The sequence below is a fragment of the Bos grunniens genome, chromosome 6 (assembly GCF_055505025.1).
Source record: "Bos grunniens cultivar Pamir isolate PY7600 chromosome 6, Bosgru_T2T1.0, whole genome shotgun sequence".
Lineage (NCBI taxonomy): Eukaryota > Metazoa > Chordata > Mammalia > Artiodactyla > Bovidae > Bos > Bos grunniens.
The window spans coordinates 81,161,001-81,179,324 of record NC_141170.1 but is presented as its reverse complement, the minus strand read 5'-3'; the positions used below and the strand labels follow the sequence as shown (position 1 = coordinate 81,179,324).

At 38.2% G+C, this 18,324-nt stretch overlaps 2 protein-coding genes and 1 pseudogene across 3 annotated transcripts in view; 1 reads left to right on the top strand and 2 right to left on the bottom strand.

Moving 5' to 3' along the window:
* Positions 1 to 107: 107 nt before the first annotated feature.
* Positions 108 to 14,055, bottom strand: LOC147370921 (uncharacterized; annotated as a pseudogene). Its single transcript, XR_015166018.1, has 3 exons — positions 14,051 to 14,055; positions 13,622 to 13,998; positions 108 to 3,716 (listed from the first exon to the last, which is right to left on the bottom strand). The product of XR_015166018.1 is annotated as an uncharacterized LOC147370921 (transcript).
* DCAF16 (DDB1 and CUL4 associated factor 16) lies at positions 2,281 to 3,096 on the bottom strand. The gene has a single exon (XM_086406367.1). It carries the CDS (start codon positions 3,094 to 3,096, stop codon positions 2,446 to 2,448), a length of 651 nt encoding a protein of 216 aa, XP_086262493.1. The 3' UTR covers positions 2,281 to 2,445.
* Positions 13,770 to 18,324, top strand: part of NCAPG (non-SMC condensin I complex subunit G) — a 47,176-nt gene continuing 42,621 nt past the window's right edge. Inside the window, exons 1-4 of the mRNA XM_086406365.1 lie at positions 13,770 to 14,164; positions 15,267 to 15,473; positions 15,898 to 16,126; positions 18,078 to 18,223. Coding sequence (XP_086262491.1) covers positions 14,054 to 14,164; positions 15,267 to 15,473; positions 15,898 to 16,126; positions 18,078 to 18,223 — 693 coding nt within the window. The 5' untranslated portion in view covers positions 13,770 to 14,053. The remainder of the gene's footprint in view (positions 14,165 to 15,266; positions 15,474 to 15,897; positions 16,127 to 18,077; positions 18,224 to 18,324) is intronic.

Genomic DNA, 18,324 nt, shown 5'->3' with positions numbered 1-18,324 from the left:
ATCCACTGTATCTCTATGGACTCTATTTAGCACTTAGTGAATGTTGAATATGCCTTAAGCAAAGTAGAATCTATTTCATTTTGTTAGGAACAAATAACCATACTCTGTTCAGCATGTACAAAGCTATTGCTTTATTCAGCTGGGAAGCCGGGAAAAGGCTTCCTTTTGGAATGAACAGCAAAGATGTGCTCATGTGTTCAAGGCACTTTTATACACACGCATGCACACACACAGAAAAAGGAACATATGACGGTTACATAAACATCAACATTTTAATTTTCAGATCTCCCTACTTCTTCCCACCTCCCCCTTTGAAAAAAAGAAACATGTTTTTGTAACATTAAAAAAAAAACCAATTTCATAGAATATCTACATAGGAGCAGTTACTGTTACATTCAGTTATACTAACATATGGTTTCAATTCAGTAATTTTCCATTGACAAATATTTTTTTCTACCCACTATAATTCCCTCCTTTTCCTTAAGATGAAACAACTAACGCTCAGTAGAAATTTCTCATTAGGTTAGAAACATTCTTCTTTCTCAAAGTTGCTATACATTTATAGAACTTGTGATTCCATTAATGCTTCCATTTTTTGATGCCACATTGTATACAGCACTTAATTATGGAGAACAGGAAAAAGCAAAACTAAAATAAGGAAGGCTATATATATATATATACCTTTAACAATCTATTTTCTGATTCCCTTTAGATGCCCAGCCAACCAGGATCACATACAGATTTCCTCTTAATTATAGGTGTGTGAAAAGACTCACTGGCCTCATACATTTTATGTATGTTGATTTCTATGTTTTGACACAGCAAGACTCATTTGCAAGGCTATGAATGCTTTCTATTCAACCAGAAAAAAATATAAAGTTAGACACAGAAACACTTCAGATTGTATTAGGCTGAGATTTTATGCAGTCAAGTTCTTTAAAGTTAGAAGGGTTCCTAAAAAGTTTGCAATAGATGTGGAAAGTGCATGAATACTGCTCCAGGAAACATATAGATAAAATACTTTCATCCACTAGCATAAATGCTTTTCTTTCCTATTGGTCTTTTGGAATGTGTTTAATTTGCTACCAACTAAAGTCTAGATACCAGGATGCAGGAAATATATTCCCTACAGAGCAAGTGTCTGTTTAAACTCCATGTATGATCTTATAAGGCTTCTCACATGATGCAGTGGTAAAGAATCCGCCTGCCAATGCAGGAGACGAAAGAGATGCAGGTTCATCTCTGGGTCAGAAAGATTCCCTGGAGTAGGAAATGGCAACCCACTCCAGTATTCTTGCCTGGAAAATCCCATGGATATAAGAACCTTGCAGGCTATAGTCCATGGGGTTGCAGAGTCAAACAAGACTGAGCACACACACACATGATCTTACAAGCCAGTTCATCTAGAGACAGCCTGGCGGGAGCCTATAAAATGTGTATGCTGTAACTGCAGGCCCAATAATACATCTGAAGTAGTGTAGGCTACTACTACATTGGTGGGTTACAGTCCACGGGGTTGCAGTTGGACAACTAAGTGACTACACACTGCTGCACTGCACTCCCTCCCCTCAAATAGGAACCCCTAAAGGGTGCCCTATGCAGGGCTATCAATATAAAACTGGGAGGTAAATCCATAGTCCTACCATTTTCTTTTGTCCAGTTATTCTATTTAATTCAAGAACCTCTCTGAAAATGAGTATTAGAGAAAAGTAGAAGGCAACGGCACCCCACTCCAGTACTCTTGCCTGGAAAATCCCATGGACAAAGGAGCCTGGTAGGCTGCAGTCCATGGGGTCGCTAAGAGTCGGACACGACTGAGCGACTTCACTTTCACTTTTCACTTTCATGCATTGGAGAAGGAGATGGCAACCCACTCCAGTGTTCTTGCCTGGAGAATCCCAGGGACGGGGGAGCCTGGTGGGCTGCCGTCTATGGGGTCACACAGAGTCGGACACGACTGAAGCGACTTAGCTTAGAGAAAAGTATGCTCAGAAAGGTGTTATTAGCAGTAGCTAATTTACCAGTTTCCACAATGGCTATTCTGAAGGTTGGGTAACCAATGGGATAGTGGCCTACTTTTCCTTCCCATTAATAATTAGGTATCTAGTTAAGTCCATTAGACAAGCAGAGTAAATTGTGGGGAGAACTGAGTGTGGAGAATAGTCAACTTATTTTTTTTTGTAAAAAGGTCCCTTTTAACCAATTCTCTATTGAAGTTCTCATCTCATCCACAGGGTCTTTCAAAGGGAATGCTTGCACTGCACATCTTCTGTAGTTGAGTTACAGGACTCTTGGGGTATGTATTTAGTACTGGATGGTACTTTGGCTTCTGAAGACAGGGCATAGTTTGTCTGAGAAGACATTTGTTTCTCAACTGTGGGCTGTGTAACTGTGTTCCTTTCTCATCTGGGAACATGAGAGGAGAATGAATGGTGGGTGGGTTTTTTATAGTGATGCAGTTAGGAGTTTGTTAACTGCCTTTTGGAAGTCAGTGTAGGAATAAGTAGTGTTGATGGGTTCAGTGCGGGTTGTTTCCTTAACTGTTTTAGTTAACCAGCCACAGCAACAACCAGAAACACAGGAATTAGGAATCTGTTTTAGGTATTCAGGTATGGGGGTGGCTCTACTCAATGTTCGACTTAACTGTTTGGTGGCAAACTGCAGCGCTCCATTTAGAGTGGCATGGTCTCTAGAAAGCCGGCTGGGACTTATAAGGGGCTTTTGAAAAGGTGGTACTCCACAAGAAGCCAGAGGAGGCCATTCAGGAATTGGTTCCAGTTTGGGTACACAATGGGAGCAATGAGAGAGTCTCAGACCTATCTCTCGAAGTATATGGACTGGTGTGCTAGCATCCAGGAGTTTAGCATGATATAACCAGGAATTAGGATTTAAAGGTTTCCAAGTTGTAGAATATTTTAAAAGGCACTTAACCTGCCAGGCAAGACTCTCAAGAGGTGTTAGATTGGGCACCACAGGGTCCTCTTCTTCAGAGGAATCCCACTCTTCCCCAGAACTCTCATTTAGGTAGTTAGTGTTTTCTTCTTCCTCACTTTCTGATTCTGATAAGGGATCAGGAGAGGGATTTCTAGGACCCATTAAAATAGACCAACAGTATAGGAAAAAAGGTACCAGAAAAAGGTAACAATCTAAGCCAGCAAAACACTGACACTGGCAAATAAAGCAAAAGATGAGAAATTGTTTCAATAAGATTCACTTGTTTCTCAGTCTGTTATACACACATAGTATGCCTCTGGCTTGCGACACTGTACAGTTCTTCAAGATTATGTTGTATATTCTTCACTTACAAAGAAGACAGTTCAGTTCTCAGCACCAGTTCAGTGTGTAAAAGTTAGTCACTTACCAGTGGCACAGGTCAGAGTCTCTCCTTCAAATCCTGGCTACTGAAGAAAAGAAGAGGTCATCCTATAGACAAGCTGATTTGCTTAGCATGGTCTCAACTGGTTGCGATTTCATGAAGAGACACTTTGTGTACTCTTTTTTGTTGGCAGAGATATTGTATCTATTTGGTAATGAAAAGAAACTCAGTGATTGCCTTCTTTGTCTGCTGGTGCAGTAACTTTTGTGCAGGGGGATGGTGGGATGAGTTGCCAAGGATCTGTCTGGTGTGCAATGATCCGATGTTTTCCATAGATGGTGCAAATGCCCTTGGAAACTGGCGACTTAGTTGCTGGACCATCTGCAAAGGTAGCCTTAACCTGTGAATGACAAGACTCCAGAAATGATATTAAAGCTTGAAAGCACTGGGTAACATTATTATCCATCTAACTTCATAGAGTATCCAAGCACACTGATGCTAAGCAAGAAGCCTTACTGGCTTTCCCATCTTCAGCACATAAACTTAGGCAGATTCTCCAACTGGGACTGGCTCCTACCATGACAAAACTGGGAAGGAGAGCCTGGGGCCACTTTAATCCTTTGTTGGTACATGCCTGGACTAGTTTGTTTTTTACTATGCAGTTCTAGATGGAAAAGCCTGGTAGGCTACAGTCCATGGGGTCGCAAAGAGTCTGGACACGACTGAGCGACTTCACCTATTCACCTAGACCAGATAATTATCTACCAAAGCAGATTGCTTATGCTCCAAACTCCAAATAGGGAGCTGTAAAAGGTACCTTTTTATCTTTAGAGGTGCTTCTTGGCATTAGTTTTAGGAAATCTGTCCCCATTGTAGTTTCTAGATGTTAGAACTCTTGCTGGGACTCAGAGAGGTTGTGGTCCTATGACTACTCTACAGATCATGGCAGGTATAAATTTTAATAATAGCAGGAATTACAATGACTATAAACAGCTTAAATTCATAATTAAAAGACAGACACTCAGAATGAATTAACAAAACAAAATAAGATTCAGTAACATACTTTAAAGCAAAAAGACCCAAAAAGGTCAAAACCAGAAATATGAAAAAAGATGTTATCAGGTAACTGTGGACCAGAATAAAGCTCAGATAGCAATCTTAATACCCAATAAAAAATATTTCAAACCAGAAAATATAAGGAACAAAGATGGATGTTATAATACAGGTAAAAGTGAAAGAATAAAAGTGATATACTCATAATAAATGTCTACGAACCTAAAAGCACATCCTTAAAGTTTCTCAGGTAATGACTAATAGAACTGAGGGGGGAATATAAACAGAGATATAAGCATTCTGAAACAGTTAAAAATATTAATATGCTCTAGGAACTATAAAACACAAACACAGAAATATTTCATGCATTAAATTATAAAGCATAACTAGATTCCAAAGGGTCAATTTCATTTAGATTAAATTTTCTGACCATAGTGCAATAAAAGTAGCTGTTAAAAGTAATTATTGGTTAGGAAACTAAATAACTCATGGATTAGTAAAATGGATATCATAAAATATATTAAATATAAGATTGAATGGTAATATAACCATACAAGGCAAAATTTGTGGGTCATGGCCGAACCAGTACCTATAAGAAATTCATAGCTTTGAATATACTTGTGAGGAAATAAGGAAGTTTAAATATCCACAAGTTAGGCATTCAAGATAACAGAAAAAAGCAACAGCAAAATAAGCAGAAAAGAAATAATAAAGGCAGAAATTAAATAGTGTATAACAGAAAAATAGATTAATAAAACTGAAAGACAGTTTTCTGAAACTATGAATAAGAAAAACAAAACTGGTGAGATTTATCAAGAAAGAGATTTAAAAATATTCCAAAAAAGATTAAAAGTAAAAACATAATATATGCTAACATGTGAAAACCTAGATAAACTGGCTAAATTCTAGAAGAATATAAAATACTAAAATTCATACAAGAAATAGATAACTTGAATAAAACAGACCAGTATTAAAGAAAGTGAAAAGGTAATAACTGCCTATTAAAAACACCACTCTCATAAGAGAGTTCCATTAAACTTCCAGGAAAATTAATACATATTTTATATTAACTGTTCCAGAAAAAAGCGAAAAAGCATAAAACTGATTAGTTTCTTTCATGAGGATAATACATAATTAAATCTAGAGATGAAGCATTTAAGAAAGATACAGGCTCATTTTACTTGCAAAAATTTCAGATACTACCTAACGAAATGTAATAGTGTAATAAAGAAAAAAAGAATGTCATAATCATATAGAGCTTGAAAGCAAGAACATCTCAGTTTCATAAATTTATAAATATAAATCACTATAGTAATAAAACAGAAAAAATGAGATAATTTTATCAATTGTGGAAATTTAACTCTTCTTAGTTTTTGATCAATGCCTATTTATGACTTAAAAAAACAAAACACTTATACCAGATTGGAAGAGAAAGCTACTTTCTCATCATGGTAAAACTTATCTACCAAAAACTTTCAGCAAATATTATCCTAAATGAGAAATTTAGATATATTCTCTTTAAAAATGAATCACATAAGGGTGATCCTGATGACTGATACTGTGTAACAAAGTACCAAAGTCCTGCTGCTACTGCTAAGTCGCTTCAGTTGCGTCCGACTCTGTGCGACCCCAGAGACAGCAGCCCACCGGTCCCTGTGATTCTCCAGGCAAGAACACTGGAGTGGGTTGCCATTTCCTTCTCCAATGCATGAAAGTGAAAAGTGAAAGTGAAGTCGCTCAGTCGTGTCTGACTCTTAGCGACCCCATGGACTGCAGCCTACCAGGCTCCTTTGTCCATGGGATTTTCCAGGCAGGAAGTCCTAGTCAACATTATTATTATTTTTTAAAAAGGGTGAGAATTGTAAAGAGATAAAACTACTATTTTACAGATGATATGGTCATCCAAATTAAAAAAAAAAAACCCTAAGATATAAACTATTAGAGCTACGAAAAAAGCTCAAGGTACCTGAATCTCTTTTCTAATTCACAGATTAACCTATGAATATTCATTAATTTGTTTATATAGCACTTACTCTTTGCCAAATACTATTCTAGGAATTTGGAGAAGGCAATGGCACCCCACTCCAGTACTCTTGCCTGGAAAATCCCATGGACGGAGGAGCCTGGTAGGCTGTAGTCTATGGGGTCGCTAGGAGTCGGACACGACTGAACAACTTCACTTTGACTTTTCACTTTCATGCATTGGAGAAGGAAATGGCAACCCATTCCAGTGTTCTTGCCTGGAGAATCCCAGGGACGGGGGAGCCTGGTGGGCTGCCGTCTCTGGGGTTTCACAGAGTCGGACATGACTGAAGCGACTTAGCAGCAGCAGCAGCATTCTAGGAATTGCACAAATACTACTCATTGAAATTCTAACAATCCTGTAAGATAGGTACTTTTATTGTCCCCATTTTATACATGAGGTTTAAGCTACTTGTCCAGGGTCCTATATCTACAAAATGATAGGATTTGACCACACGCACTCTTAACTTCTATACCAGCAATACGGACCATAAAATACATTACATAAACACTTTCACAATAAAGAAAAAAAAAACCTCAGACCAAACCTATGAAGAATTTAAGAACTAATCAATAATATGCAAGACCTCTACAAAGAAGACTGTAAAATTCTAATCAAGGACACAGATAATTTAAAATAAACAGACATTCCATGCTCTTGGATGGAACAAATGAATACTATAAAGATAACTTTTTTCCAAATTAATTCATGCAATCCTCATACGTTAAGAATAAAATTCCATATATAGCTACACCAACTATTTAAACAGAAGAGTAAAGGAGGTTCTTGGTCTACAGGATATTAACACATATTAGAGAAGCTACAGAAATTAAAATAAGGTAGAGTTAGTATAAGAACAGGGCTTCTCTGGTGGAGTATAAGAACAAATAGTCCAACGGAACAAAGCTCAGAAATAGAGCCACATAAAATTTTAGGATATAATATAAAGTTAGCACATAAATCAAGGGGGGATGAATCCATCTAGCACATAATATTGGTAAATCTGGCTCATATGAAGAAAAATAAAAGTTACTTATATAATGCCACATACAAAAGAGGACTCATGAGAGATCAAAGATCTAAGTGAGAAGTATAAGACTATATATTCACTAGAATATAATGCAGGAGAATATCTGTGATTTAGGAGCAGAGGACTTCTTAAAAAACAAAACCATAAAGCACAAGACAAACTATGATGAGTTTAATCACATCAAAATTAATCCTTTTTGGACTGAAGTAAAGACATCAAGAAAGAAGTTAATTACAAATCAACAACAAAGGTAGCAATCTCAATGAAGAAATGGGCAAAGGACAAAAATACCCAGTTTACAAAAGAAAAAATCCACAGGCCATTAACTCTATGTGAGTAAAGAGATATCACATTATTCTATTATTTTGGTAAAAATTAGGAAGATAGATAAGGCCAGGTGTTAGTGAGGGGACTGAAGGAATTCCTTTAGAAACCAGCACTATTGGTGGGATTATAGACTGGACTGAAGACTCTTGAGAGTCCCTTGGACTGCAAGGAGATCCAACCAGTCCATTCTGAAGGAGATCAGCCCTGGGATTTCTTTGGAGGGAATGATGCTGAAGCTGAAACTCCAGTACTTTGGCCACCTCATGCGAAGAGTTGACTCATTGGAAAAGACTCTGATGCTGGGAGGGATTGGGGGCAGGAGGAGAAGGGGACGACAGAGGATGAGATGGCTGGATGGCATCACTGACTTGATGGACGTGAGTCTGAGTGAACTCCGGGAGTTGGTGATGGACAGGGAGGCCTGGCGTGCTTCGATTCATAGGGTTGCAAAGAGTCGGACGTGACTGAGCAACTGAACTGAACTGAACCTTTCTGAAGAGCAATCTGGCAGCACTACTTAGCTAGACTATCTGCACATCTCAGGATCCAGCAATTCTACTCTTGGGTTTATATAACAAAGAAAATCTCCAGAAAACCAACATATATTCTGAAGCTTCACCTTTGATGGTAAAGAATTAGAAGCATTCTAAGTTTCCATCCCTAGAGGAATGGCTAGGTAACATGTGATGAAAGCACATTAGAAGTATACATAGCAACACAGATGCACTAAAAGCATAGGTTAAATTGCAGAGTTGGCCATGACTTAGCAACTGAACAACAAATGAAATAAGCAAAGCCAAAGTATCAACATCCCACTTATGCCATTCTGTAAGAATGATTTTCAAAATGAAAGTCTGTAACATCTCTAGGGTCAAATACATAGAGGTGGTAAGGGCTGGCTTCGTGTCAGTAATGTTCATCTAAAGAACATTTCTCTGGGACTTCCTGGTAGTTCAGTGGTAAAGATGCCATGCTCCCAATGCAGGGGACACAGGTTAGATATCTGCTCTGGGAACTAAGATTCCACATGCTGTGCAGCATGGCCAAATAAAATAAGAGAATATTTCTTAGGCTTCTACTCATTCTTTTATCTAATTTAGTTCTCAGCAGTGGCACACATTAGGGGCTTAGCAAGTTTTTAAAAAAAAATTAATGAGAGAATGGTAGAGCCTGTTATAACTACACAAGCATGTTTTACTTTTATTTTAGGAAGACAAAAATATGAAAATTTTAATATACATGTATGAGAAAGATATATAGACATATGAAATAATATTTAAAAACAGGATCAACAAAGATACTATTAAAGCCATACAAAGGGAATTGCTTGTAACTTAAACTTCATTTTTAAGAATACTTTAAAAAGTTTATATTACCTACTTCAATCTGAAAACAAAAAAATTATAAATGTATTGTAAGTATTTTATTGAGATAGGTTTTAGCTTTTAATTCTTCTGTCCTCATAGTTTTACTATTTTCACTCAACCAGATTCCATCTGCAAGACTATTAATTGGCTATACTTTATTGTGCTATTCAAAGCATTCTTTAAAAGGCTCATTCTACTGTAGCAGAAATAAGACAAAGTTTCTTTGAAGGCATCTATAAATTCTAGAGTGAGCCCATCCTGTTAACCTCTTACATTCCACAGGCACTAGAGTGTGTTAGTTGCTCAATCATGTCCGACTCTCTGCAACTCACATGGACTGTAGCCTGCCAGGCTCCTCTGTCCATGGGATTTTCCAGGCAAGAATACTGGAGTGGGTTGCCATTTCCTTCTCCAGGGGATATTCCCAACTCAGGGATCAAACCCAGGTCTCCTGTATTGCAGGCAGATTCTTTACTGTCTCAGCCATTGCAGAAGCAGTTATAGGCATATCAAAACTGAATTACTGGGAAATCCCATGGACAGAGAGCCAGGCAGGCTACACTCCATGGAGTCGCAGAGTTGGACATGACTTAGCAACAACATGTATATGTATATGATGATAAAGTAACTGAACAAAAAACATAAAAACTGAATTAATCACTCTATATACTCCCATGTAAAATTTACCTTGAAAGAATGGTTTTTCTGTAATTTCAGAAATAGCCTTACTATACAAATTCTTTAGTTTGCTTAGTTTAATTGCTACAATTTCTTTTCCCCAATAGCATTAAAAGTCAAGACACAAATAAGCGAAAGGCAGTGAGTTTAACATAGCATCTTTTTAAAAATAAAGCCAGTTTTATTGAGGTATGACTGACAAATTTTATACATTTAACATGTACATGCTATCCTGAGATATGTATTCACCGTGAAATGATTACCACAATCAAGCTAATGAACATATTCATCACCTCACAGGTTTGTTTTATTTTTGCATGTGATGTGATGAGAACACTTAGGATCTACTCTCAGTAAATTTCAAGTATACATAATTAACTATCATCACCACAACGTACATTAGGTCCCAGAGTTTGTATGCTTTGGCATCTTCCTATTTCCTTTACCTGCTGCTGCTGCTGCTAAGTCGCTTCAGTCGTGTCCGACTCTGTGCGACCCCATAGACGGCAGCCCACCAGGCTCCTGTGTCCCTGGGATTCTCCAGGCAAGAACACTGGAGTGGGTTGCCATTTCCTTCTCCAAAGCATGAAAGTGAAAAGTGAAAGTGAAGTCGCTCAGTGGTGTCCGACTCTTAGCGACCCCATGGACTACAGCCTACCAGGCTCCTCCATCCATGGGATTTTCTAGGCAAGAGTACTGGAGTGGGGTGCCATTGCCTTTACCCGCTAGCCACTGATAACTCCCTTTCTACTCTGTTACTGTGAGTTCAACTTTTTGAGATTTCACATGTAAATAGGATCATACAGGATTTGTCTGTTTGGTTTATTTCATATGGCAGAATGTCCTCCAGGTTGACCCATGTTGCTGTAAATTGTAGAATTTCTTTTTTTTTAAAGATTGAATCATGTCTGTATATAAATGTTACATCTTCTTTATCCATTCACTCATTGATGGACTTATTTCCACATCTTGGCTACTGTGAATAATGCTGCAATAAACATGGGAATGCAGATACATCTTTGAAATAGTAATTTTATTTCCTTTGAATATATACCAAGAAGGGGGATTCCTGGATCATATGACAGTTCTATTTTTACTTTTTTGAGGGATTTTCATATTGCTGCCCACCAACATGTATCAGTGTCCCTTTTTCTGTACATCCTCATCAACACTTGTTATCTTTAGACTTTTTAATAGTCATTCTGACAGATGTGAAGTGATACGTTACTGTGGTTTTTATTTTCATTTCCCTGATGATTCATGATGTTGACCACCTTTTCATATAGTGGTTGGCCATTTGCATGTGTTCTTTGGAAAATTTGTCTATTCAGGTCCTTTGCTCATTTTTAATTAGGTTATTATTATTAACTCACTATTGAATTGTATGAGTCTTATACGTTTTTTCTATTAACTCCTTATGGGATATATGGTTTGCAACTATCTTCTACCATTCCAAAACTGACATTTTTGTAATCCAGTATCTTTTTAAAAAAAGTTTTCAGATTATGTTAAAAAAAATACTGAACAAATACATATTATTAAACCTCACCTCCACAGAGCTAATCAAGATAGTTAGGCTGACCTCTGGTGGCCAATGCCTCACCCTTCAGTAACTGACAAAATGGTACGAATCTGTGATGAGATAATCCAATAAAATATGGTAAAGGAAATAACAGAACTGCAGTTAAAAAAGCAACAAAGGTAGCAGACACCCAAAGCATAAGGAAGCCTGAGCAATAAAAGGCTCCAAAGTAAGAAAAATGCTTCCAAATATTAGTTTGTTCAAACTTTTAGTTCACCAATTGATTTTAGATGAAAAACAAATGGTAAGTTCAGTGGTTCCCAAAGTAAGAATAGTTCTACACTAATACTGCAGCCACTAGCTCCATTTAGCATTTGAAATGTGGCTAGTGTAAAATAATTCTCAATTTATGTTGAACACATGTTGAAATGCTATTTTGGATATACTTGGTTAAAAAAAATAGCGCTCTTTCTACGTTTCTTTCACCACAGCTATCTAGATATTCTACATTTTAATCTACAGTGAGATTATAATTATCAAGCATATTCCATGTACTCTTAAACCTCTATGATTTTCCTCAGCTGATTAACCTAAAGTACCCACACATCTTGCCTTTTCAGAAATTAGACATTTTGATAATTTTGAAATTATGGGGACTCCAACTGCTACCATATTTATTATTTTAACTAGCATTTGAATACCTACAATATTTCAGGAATTAGGACTATGAAGCAAGGGAATGGATGAACAAATTATGGCATACTCAAACAATAGACTATTAGAGAAACCTATCTGTACCTCAGTTTCCTCTTCTTAAAAAGCAGAAAGTAGTTTCAAGGGTTGTATCTGAGGATTAAATGAAGTAAAGTGCTTAAAACAGTGTCTTGGCATAAAAGGTAATGAAATAAAATACAATTTCATGGCAAGAAAAGAAAAATTAAAACGTAAAAATTTTCTCCATTTGGGCCTCTTTCCTCCCCTTTAGTGTGTGTTGTGTAGCTGCACTAATCAGACCTCCTAGGAGATAACCTTCCTTCTCAATCTTGTAAGGGGTCTCCTATGACCTACTACTCTCTTCACACCCATAGATCTGGATTGTGTAAACTGTCAATAATGTGCTGACAGTCACCCTTCGTCTCCAAAACATATATAATCGTGTTTAAGACCTCTATAGGGCAGAACAGTCCTCAGAGCTTCTTGAAAGACTATCTCATGGGTTATAATCCTCAGGTTGGCTTGAGTAAAATTTTCCTTTTCCTTCCTAGATGAATCACTGATTACTTTTTCCTAGACAAAGGGTCCATAAGGTGTTCAGTTACTGTTATGAAAGTATCAATATGAATAAACTTCAAAAATAACAGTTATGGGTAAAAGCAGGTCCAATATGATTATTCATATAACGTTAGAACATGAAAACAATACAGTATACTTATTCATAGATTTATTCATGTCATTAACACACAAAAGTTAACAGTAAATTAAGAAAATCTCCCCCCCCCCCCCCCCCCGCCAAAAAAAAGAAGTTAAGTCCATTACTGCTGGGGAGGGAAGATAGTTCGATAGGAAAAAGGCGTACATGAAGCACTGTAATCTAATTCTTTAGTTGGCTGTAGTATGGAGACGTTGATTTCTACCTGAAATAACTCCATTAAAAAAAATTCGGAAGGCAATTTATCTTAATCTCTATACCCTTTTCCAATCTGTTTTCCTTTGTTGAAAACATTGCTCTTAGGTACCTTTGTGGGGCTTCCCTGGTGGCTCAGTGGCTCCCTCCTGCCAAAGCAGGAGATGCGGGTTAGATCCCAGGGTGGGGAAGATCCCGTGGAGGAGGAAATGGCAAACCACTCCAGTATTCTTGCCTGGGAAATCCCACGGACAGAGCAGCCTGACGGGCTACAGTCCCTGGGATCGCAGAGTTGGACACGACTTGGAGACTAATCAACATGCACGTTTGTAAACCAGGCCTTCAAAGCCTGTACATCTACATCAAGCTGTATCTAAATTAACTCGTGCCTCTCTTCCCCAACTGCCTCCCACATTTGCAGACTCTCCACCAGCAATTTCACTGTGGGGAGAGGTTTAAGTAATTAGATGTGGGCATTGACCAGAAGGACAACCGCTCAGAATTAAAAAGCGGCTCGCCTACATTAGACGACCTCGGAACATCTCCCTTCTCAGTAGAAGCCGGTGCGCTGCGCAGCACTCCCAGGCGCCCCAGCCTTCCCTCCTCCACGCATCTCCAAACGAACTCCTCCCCTTTAGGGGGAGCAGGGATCCTTCCCCTAGACAGAGTCCCTGTTCTCACCCATGGAGGATTCTTTCTTCTTCCTCGCCTCACCCCCAGCCGCAAGACCCGATTAGGCCTAGCGCCACCAGCTCGGCTCCAATAGTCGAATCTCCACAGGGTTCGCACTCCCAGCGGATACCTCTTCCGGGGTAGCCAATGACCTTTTCTCTAGAAACGCCAAGCCCCCCTATTAAAACGGCTTAAAAGACCCTCAGCGCATGCGCCCAAGCCGCGATGTTGAAGGCGGTGGATTCATCTCTTCCAGCTCTCGCCGCTCTACGCACTCGCGGTAGTCTCGCGGTATTTCCTTCTCCCGCGGGAGTTGTTTGAACGCTTTGGCGGTAACCACGCCCTCGACTGTCTGCCTCCCAGTGGAGCTGCGGACGGTGGTCCGTCTGGCCAGTTGTAGGCGAACGTGAACAGGCTTTGTCTCGGCCGGGTACTGGCGCCATGGGGAAGGAGAAGAGACTGCTGCTGATTAAGGAGGCCTTCCAGCTGGCGCAGCAGCCTCACCAGAACCAGGCGAAGCTGGTGGTGGCGCTGAACCGCACCTACGGCTCGGTAAGCGCGGCCGCCCGCGGTCCGGAGCCCCCGCCTCTCCCCTCCCCGGCCTCTCTCCCAGGGGCTTCCCGCTACCCTCCCGACAAATCTCGTCACGACTCTAGGCTCTTCAACCTTTCAGACCCGGTTCGAAGAGGCCTACGGCGTGGACCGTTAATTCTCTGGCGGCGAATCTAAGAGAAATGTTTTCGCGCACCGGGGCGACCTAGTGTAGGGCTGCATCCTGGGTCCTGAACGCGGTGGCTCAACGGTTGTTGTCCTTCTGGTCACCGCCCACATCTAATTACTTAAACCTCGCGCCACAATGAAATTGCATCAAATCACCAATTAGCAAATTAATTGTTAGCACCAGACTCTTCCTAGTCACGTAAATACTGTTTGCTTCCTTTTGAATGAAGCCTTGAGACGAATAGGACAATGGATTTCTGGAAAATAAATTATCTTGAGGTGCTAGAAAAATTATGTCAGTATAATAGGGCTTGAGGATATGAGACAGGATGTGAAAGTTGTTATCGGAAAGGGATTGCTGTGTAATATTAAGGGTAATGGGCTTCCCCTGTGGCTCAGCGGTAAAGAATCCGCCTGCAGTTCAGGAGCCTCAGGAGACGCGGGTTCGATCCCTGAGTCGGGAAGATCCCCTGGAGGAGGGCATGGCATTCTTGGCCTGGAGAATTCCATGGACAGCGGAACTTGGCAGGCTACAGTCCATAGGGTCGCAAAGAGTCAGACGCAACTGCAGCGACTACTCGCCCACGCACATTAAAGGTAATTTGGTAAAATGCAGACGCTGTTATTGATTTTGGATTGTTCATAAAGAAGCAGATTTTTACTAAACTGGTACCAAGGCATCATATGGAGAATTAAAGAGTGTTGAAAAAAATATCGGAAGAATTCTTTTCACTGTGAAAATTCACGTTTGTTTTCTTCCTGGGAGAAGTACATTTCTCTAGAGAGAGATTTGTGCAGATTTATTTCGATGGTTTGGATAAGTGAGAGTTTACTAAATAATGATTTTAGTTTGTGGTAGGGCTGTTGTTTTCAGCGTTTTAGAGTAATGTTGAGAAAAAAGGATTTAATCCATGCAGTTTCTTTTCTCTTTCAGGTGGATGACAAAACAGATTTTCATGAGGAGTTTGTTCATTACCTTAAATATGCTATGGTGGTCTATAAACGAGAACCAGCTGTGGAAAGAGTAATAGAATTTGCCGCAAAGTTTGTTACTTCATTTCACCAATCAGATATGGAAAATGATGAAGAGGAGGAGGAGGATGGTGGCATTTTAAATTATTTGCTTACTTTTCTATTAAAGGTATAGGAAAACTAGAATTTCAGGAGAATAGTATAGAAAATTTTGCTATTTTAAAAGGGCCATAGGAGTTTGTGCATCTTAGGGAATGAAATATCTGATAATTGAGAAATGTAAAGGAAATATTAGAGCTGTCGTTAAGATTAAAATGTGGACTTTTAAAAATAGCTCTGCATTAAATTTTTAATGACCATTCTAAGCCAATTCTTATAAACATTTGTTTTAAATGGGTTCTCTATTTTCGAAGTGAGAGTTCCTACAAAGAGGAATGAATATGCTTTTGTAATTTAGTGAATGCTTTAGACTATGTATATTTTGAGTCTTTGTGGTATGGAATGTGTATTTAGTATGCCTATGGATCAAGGTTTTTTTGCAAGTTAATAATGGTATGTGACTTGGAATAAATTTTGATTTGTTTCTGTTTTAGTCTCATGAAGCAAACAGCAATGCAGTTAGATTTAGAGCGTGCCAGCTCATAAACAAGCTCTTGGGAAATATGCCAGAAAATGCCCAAATTGATGATGATTTGTTTGATAAAATTAATGAAGCCATGCTTATTAGATTGAAAGATAAAGTTCCAAATGTAAGGATACAGGCAGTTCTTGCTCTTTCACGCCTTCAGGATCCCAAAGATGATGAATGCCCAGTGGTTAATGGTATGTATAGCTCCCTAAATCCTTTTTCAGTTTCGTTGATTTTGTTAAATTCTCAGCAGATGAATTTTCTTATTATGACGTATTATGGAAGAGTATAGTTCATATATATGTACACATATATAATATGATTTTGAAACATATATTAAGAAACATCTTAAACTCAAGTAGCCACCATCCAACTTAAAAAAAAAAGAAAAAATATCATCAGTACCTTTGAAGCTTATCTTAGGTCCACTCCAGTTCTGTCACTCTCCCTCTGAATTAATGATTATTTTGAATTTTTGTTTAATTATTCTCTTGCCTTTTGTTTGTTTGAACAGTTATACACGTGTGTGTGTTCTCAGTCACTCAGTAGTGTCTGACTCTTTGAGACCCCATGGACTGTAGCCCACCAGGCTCCTCTGTCCATGGGATTTTTCAGGCAGGAATTCTGGAGTGGGTTGTCATTTCCTCCTCCAGGGGATCTCCTGACCCAGGGATCATCTCCTGACCCAGGGATCATCTCCTGTGTTGGCAGACAGATTCTTTACTACCACCTGGGAAGCCCAACCACATGTATATACCTCTAAATAATGTGAAGTTTTTCTATCATTTTGTATGTTTTATGAATCATACTATATATTTCTGTGCTCTCAACATTATTTCTAACATTCATCCATGTTGATATATTTATTTGCTGACTTATAACATTCTGCTGTATGAGTATAAGACAATTGTTTCTGATATTGATGGACCTTTTAGTTGTTTGCATTTTTTTCCCCTGTTAAAATACAGTGTTGTTGCTATGAACTTTTTTATACATGGGTTCTGGTGCACAATTTTTCTGGGATGTATACCTAAGGGTTGACTTGTTGGTATATGTCATGAGCTTTATTGGATAAGGTGCAGGTATTCTACAAAACAGTTTATCAATTTATATTTCCAATAACTATAAAAGTGTTCATTGAGCCCTATCCTTTCCAATGTTTGGTATTGTCATATTTTTAAATTTCTGTTTATCTGATTATATGTATCATGTCGTTGTTATGCATCTTTTCAATATTTAGCAACCAATTTTATTTCTTCTGTGTAATGCCTGTTAATGTGTTCTGCTCATTTTTCTATTGACTTATCTTATTAATTGGAGTTCTTTATATATTCTGAAGGGAAACCATTGGGTTATATGGATTGTAGATCTTCCTACTTTAGATGGATTATTTCACCACTTCACTATGTCTTTTGTTGGAAAAATTCCTAATGTCAAAATTACCAATCTCTTATGGTTTGTACTTTATTTTATTTAAGAAATCTTTCTTTACCTTGGCTTGTAAAGAGAGTCGTATTCCACTTTTTTATGTATGACTAGGCTTCTTTTGGGAACTCTTCTGATTTGTTTTTCTCTTTGTCTCTGTTACTATCTTTATAATTTTAATAACTCGTGGTAGTTGCTATTTTTTGGTATTAAATGAAGGACATAATAATGTGTAAAATATGTATGTTTAATAGTTAACATATACTTGATGATAAAGCTGAGGAAAATCTAGAGGTAAGTATTTAAATACAGGAAATGAATTTTGTTCAGCAAAACTAGAAGTTCTCTCTTTTTAGGTTTATTAAAAATTAAAACAATGACCTATTTATAAAAGCCATATTAGTTTAAAATAAACTGCCTTCCAGCTTAGACTTTTTTCTAAATCTTGAGTAGCAAAGACATAATCTGAATGATGGATTTTTCATGGTTTTTAGGATTATTTGTTTTCGGTTTTAGCCTTTATGCCCAGTGTATTGACTGCTTTCTCATTCTGTCCTTTTCAAGGGATGTTGGCAGAAAAGAATCTTCAGCTAAAATTAAATGTGTAAGACTAAAATATAGTATTTTTATCATTATAAAGATTATGAAATACGGGCTATCTTATGACTATGGCTAAGTAAATGTTTTGTTGCTGTACTAAAATTATTACTCTATTTTTAGCATATGCTACTTTGATTGAAAATGATTCAAATCCAGAAGTTAGGCGGGCAGTGTTATCATGTATTGCGCCATCAGCAAAGACTTTGCCAAAAATTGTTGGGCGCACCAAGGATGTGAAAGAAACTGTCAGAAAGCTGGCTTATCAGGTAAATAAGTCCAGTGTCTTGTGTAGACCTGTTCTTAAAAAGACAAGAAGCCATAATCTTAAAATACCTTTGAAAAATATTTGGCATGTAACAATTTCTTC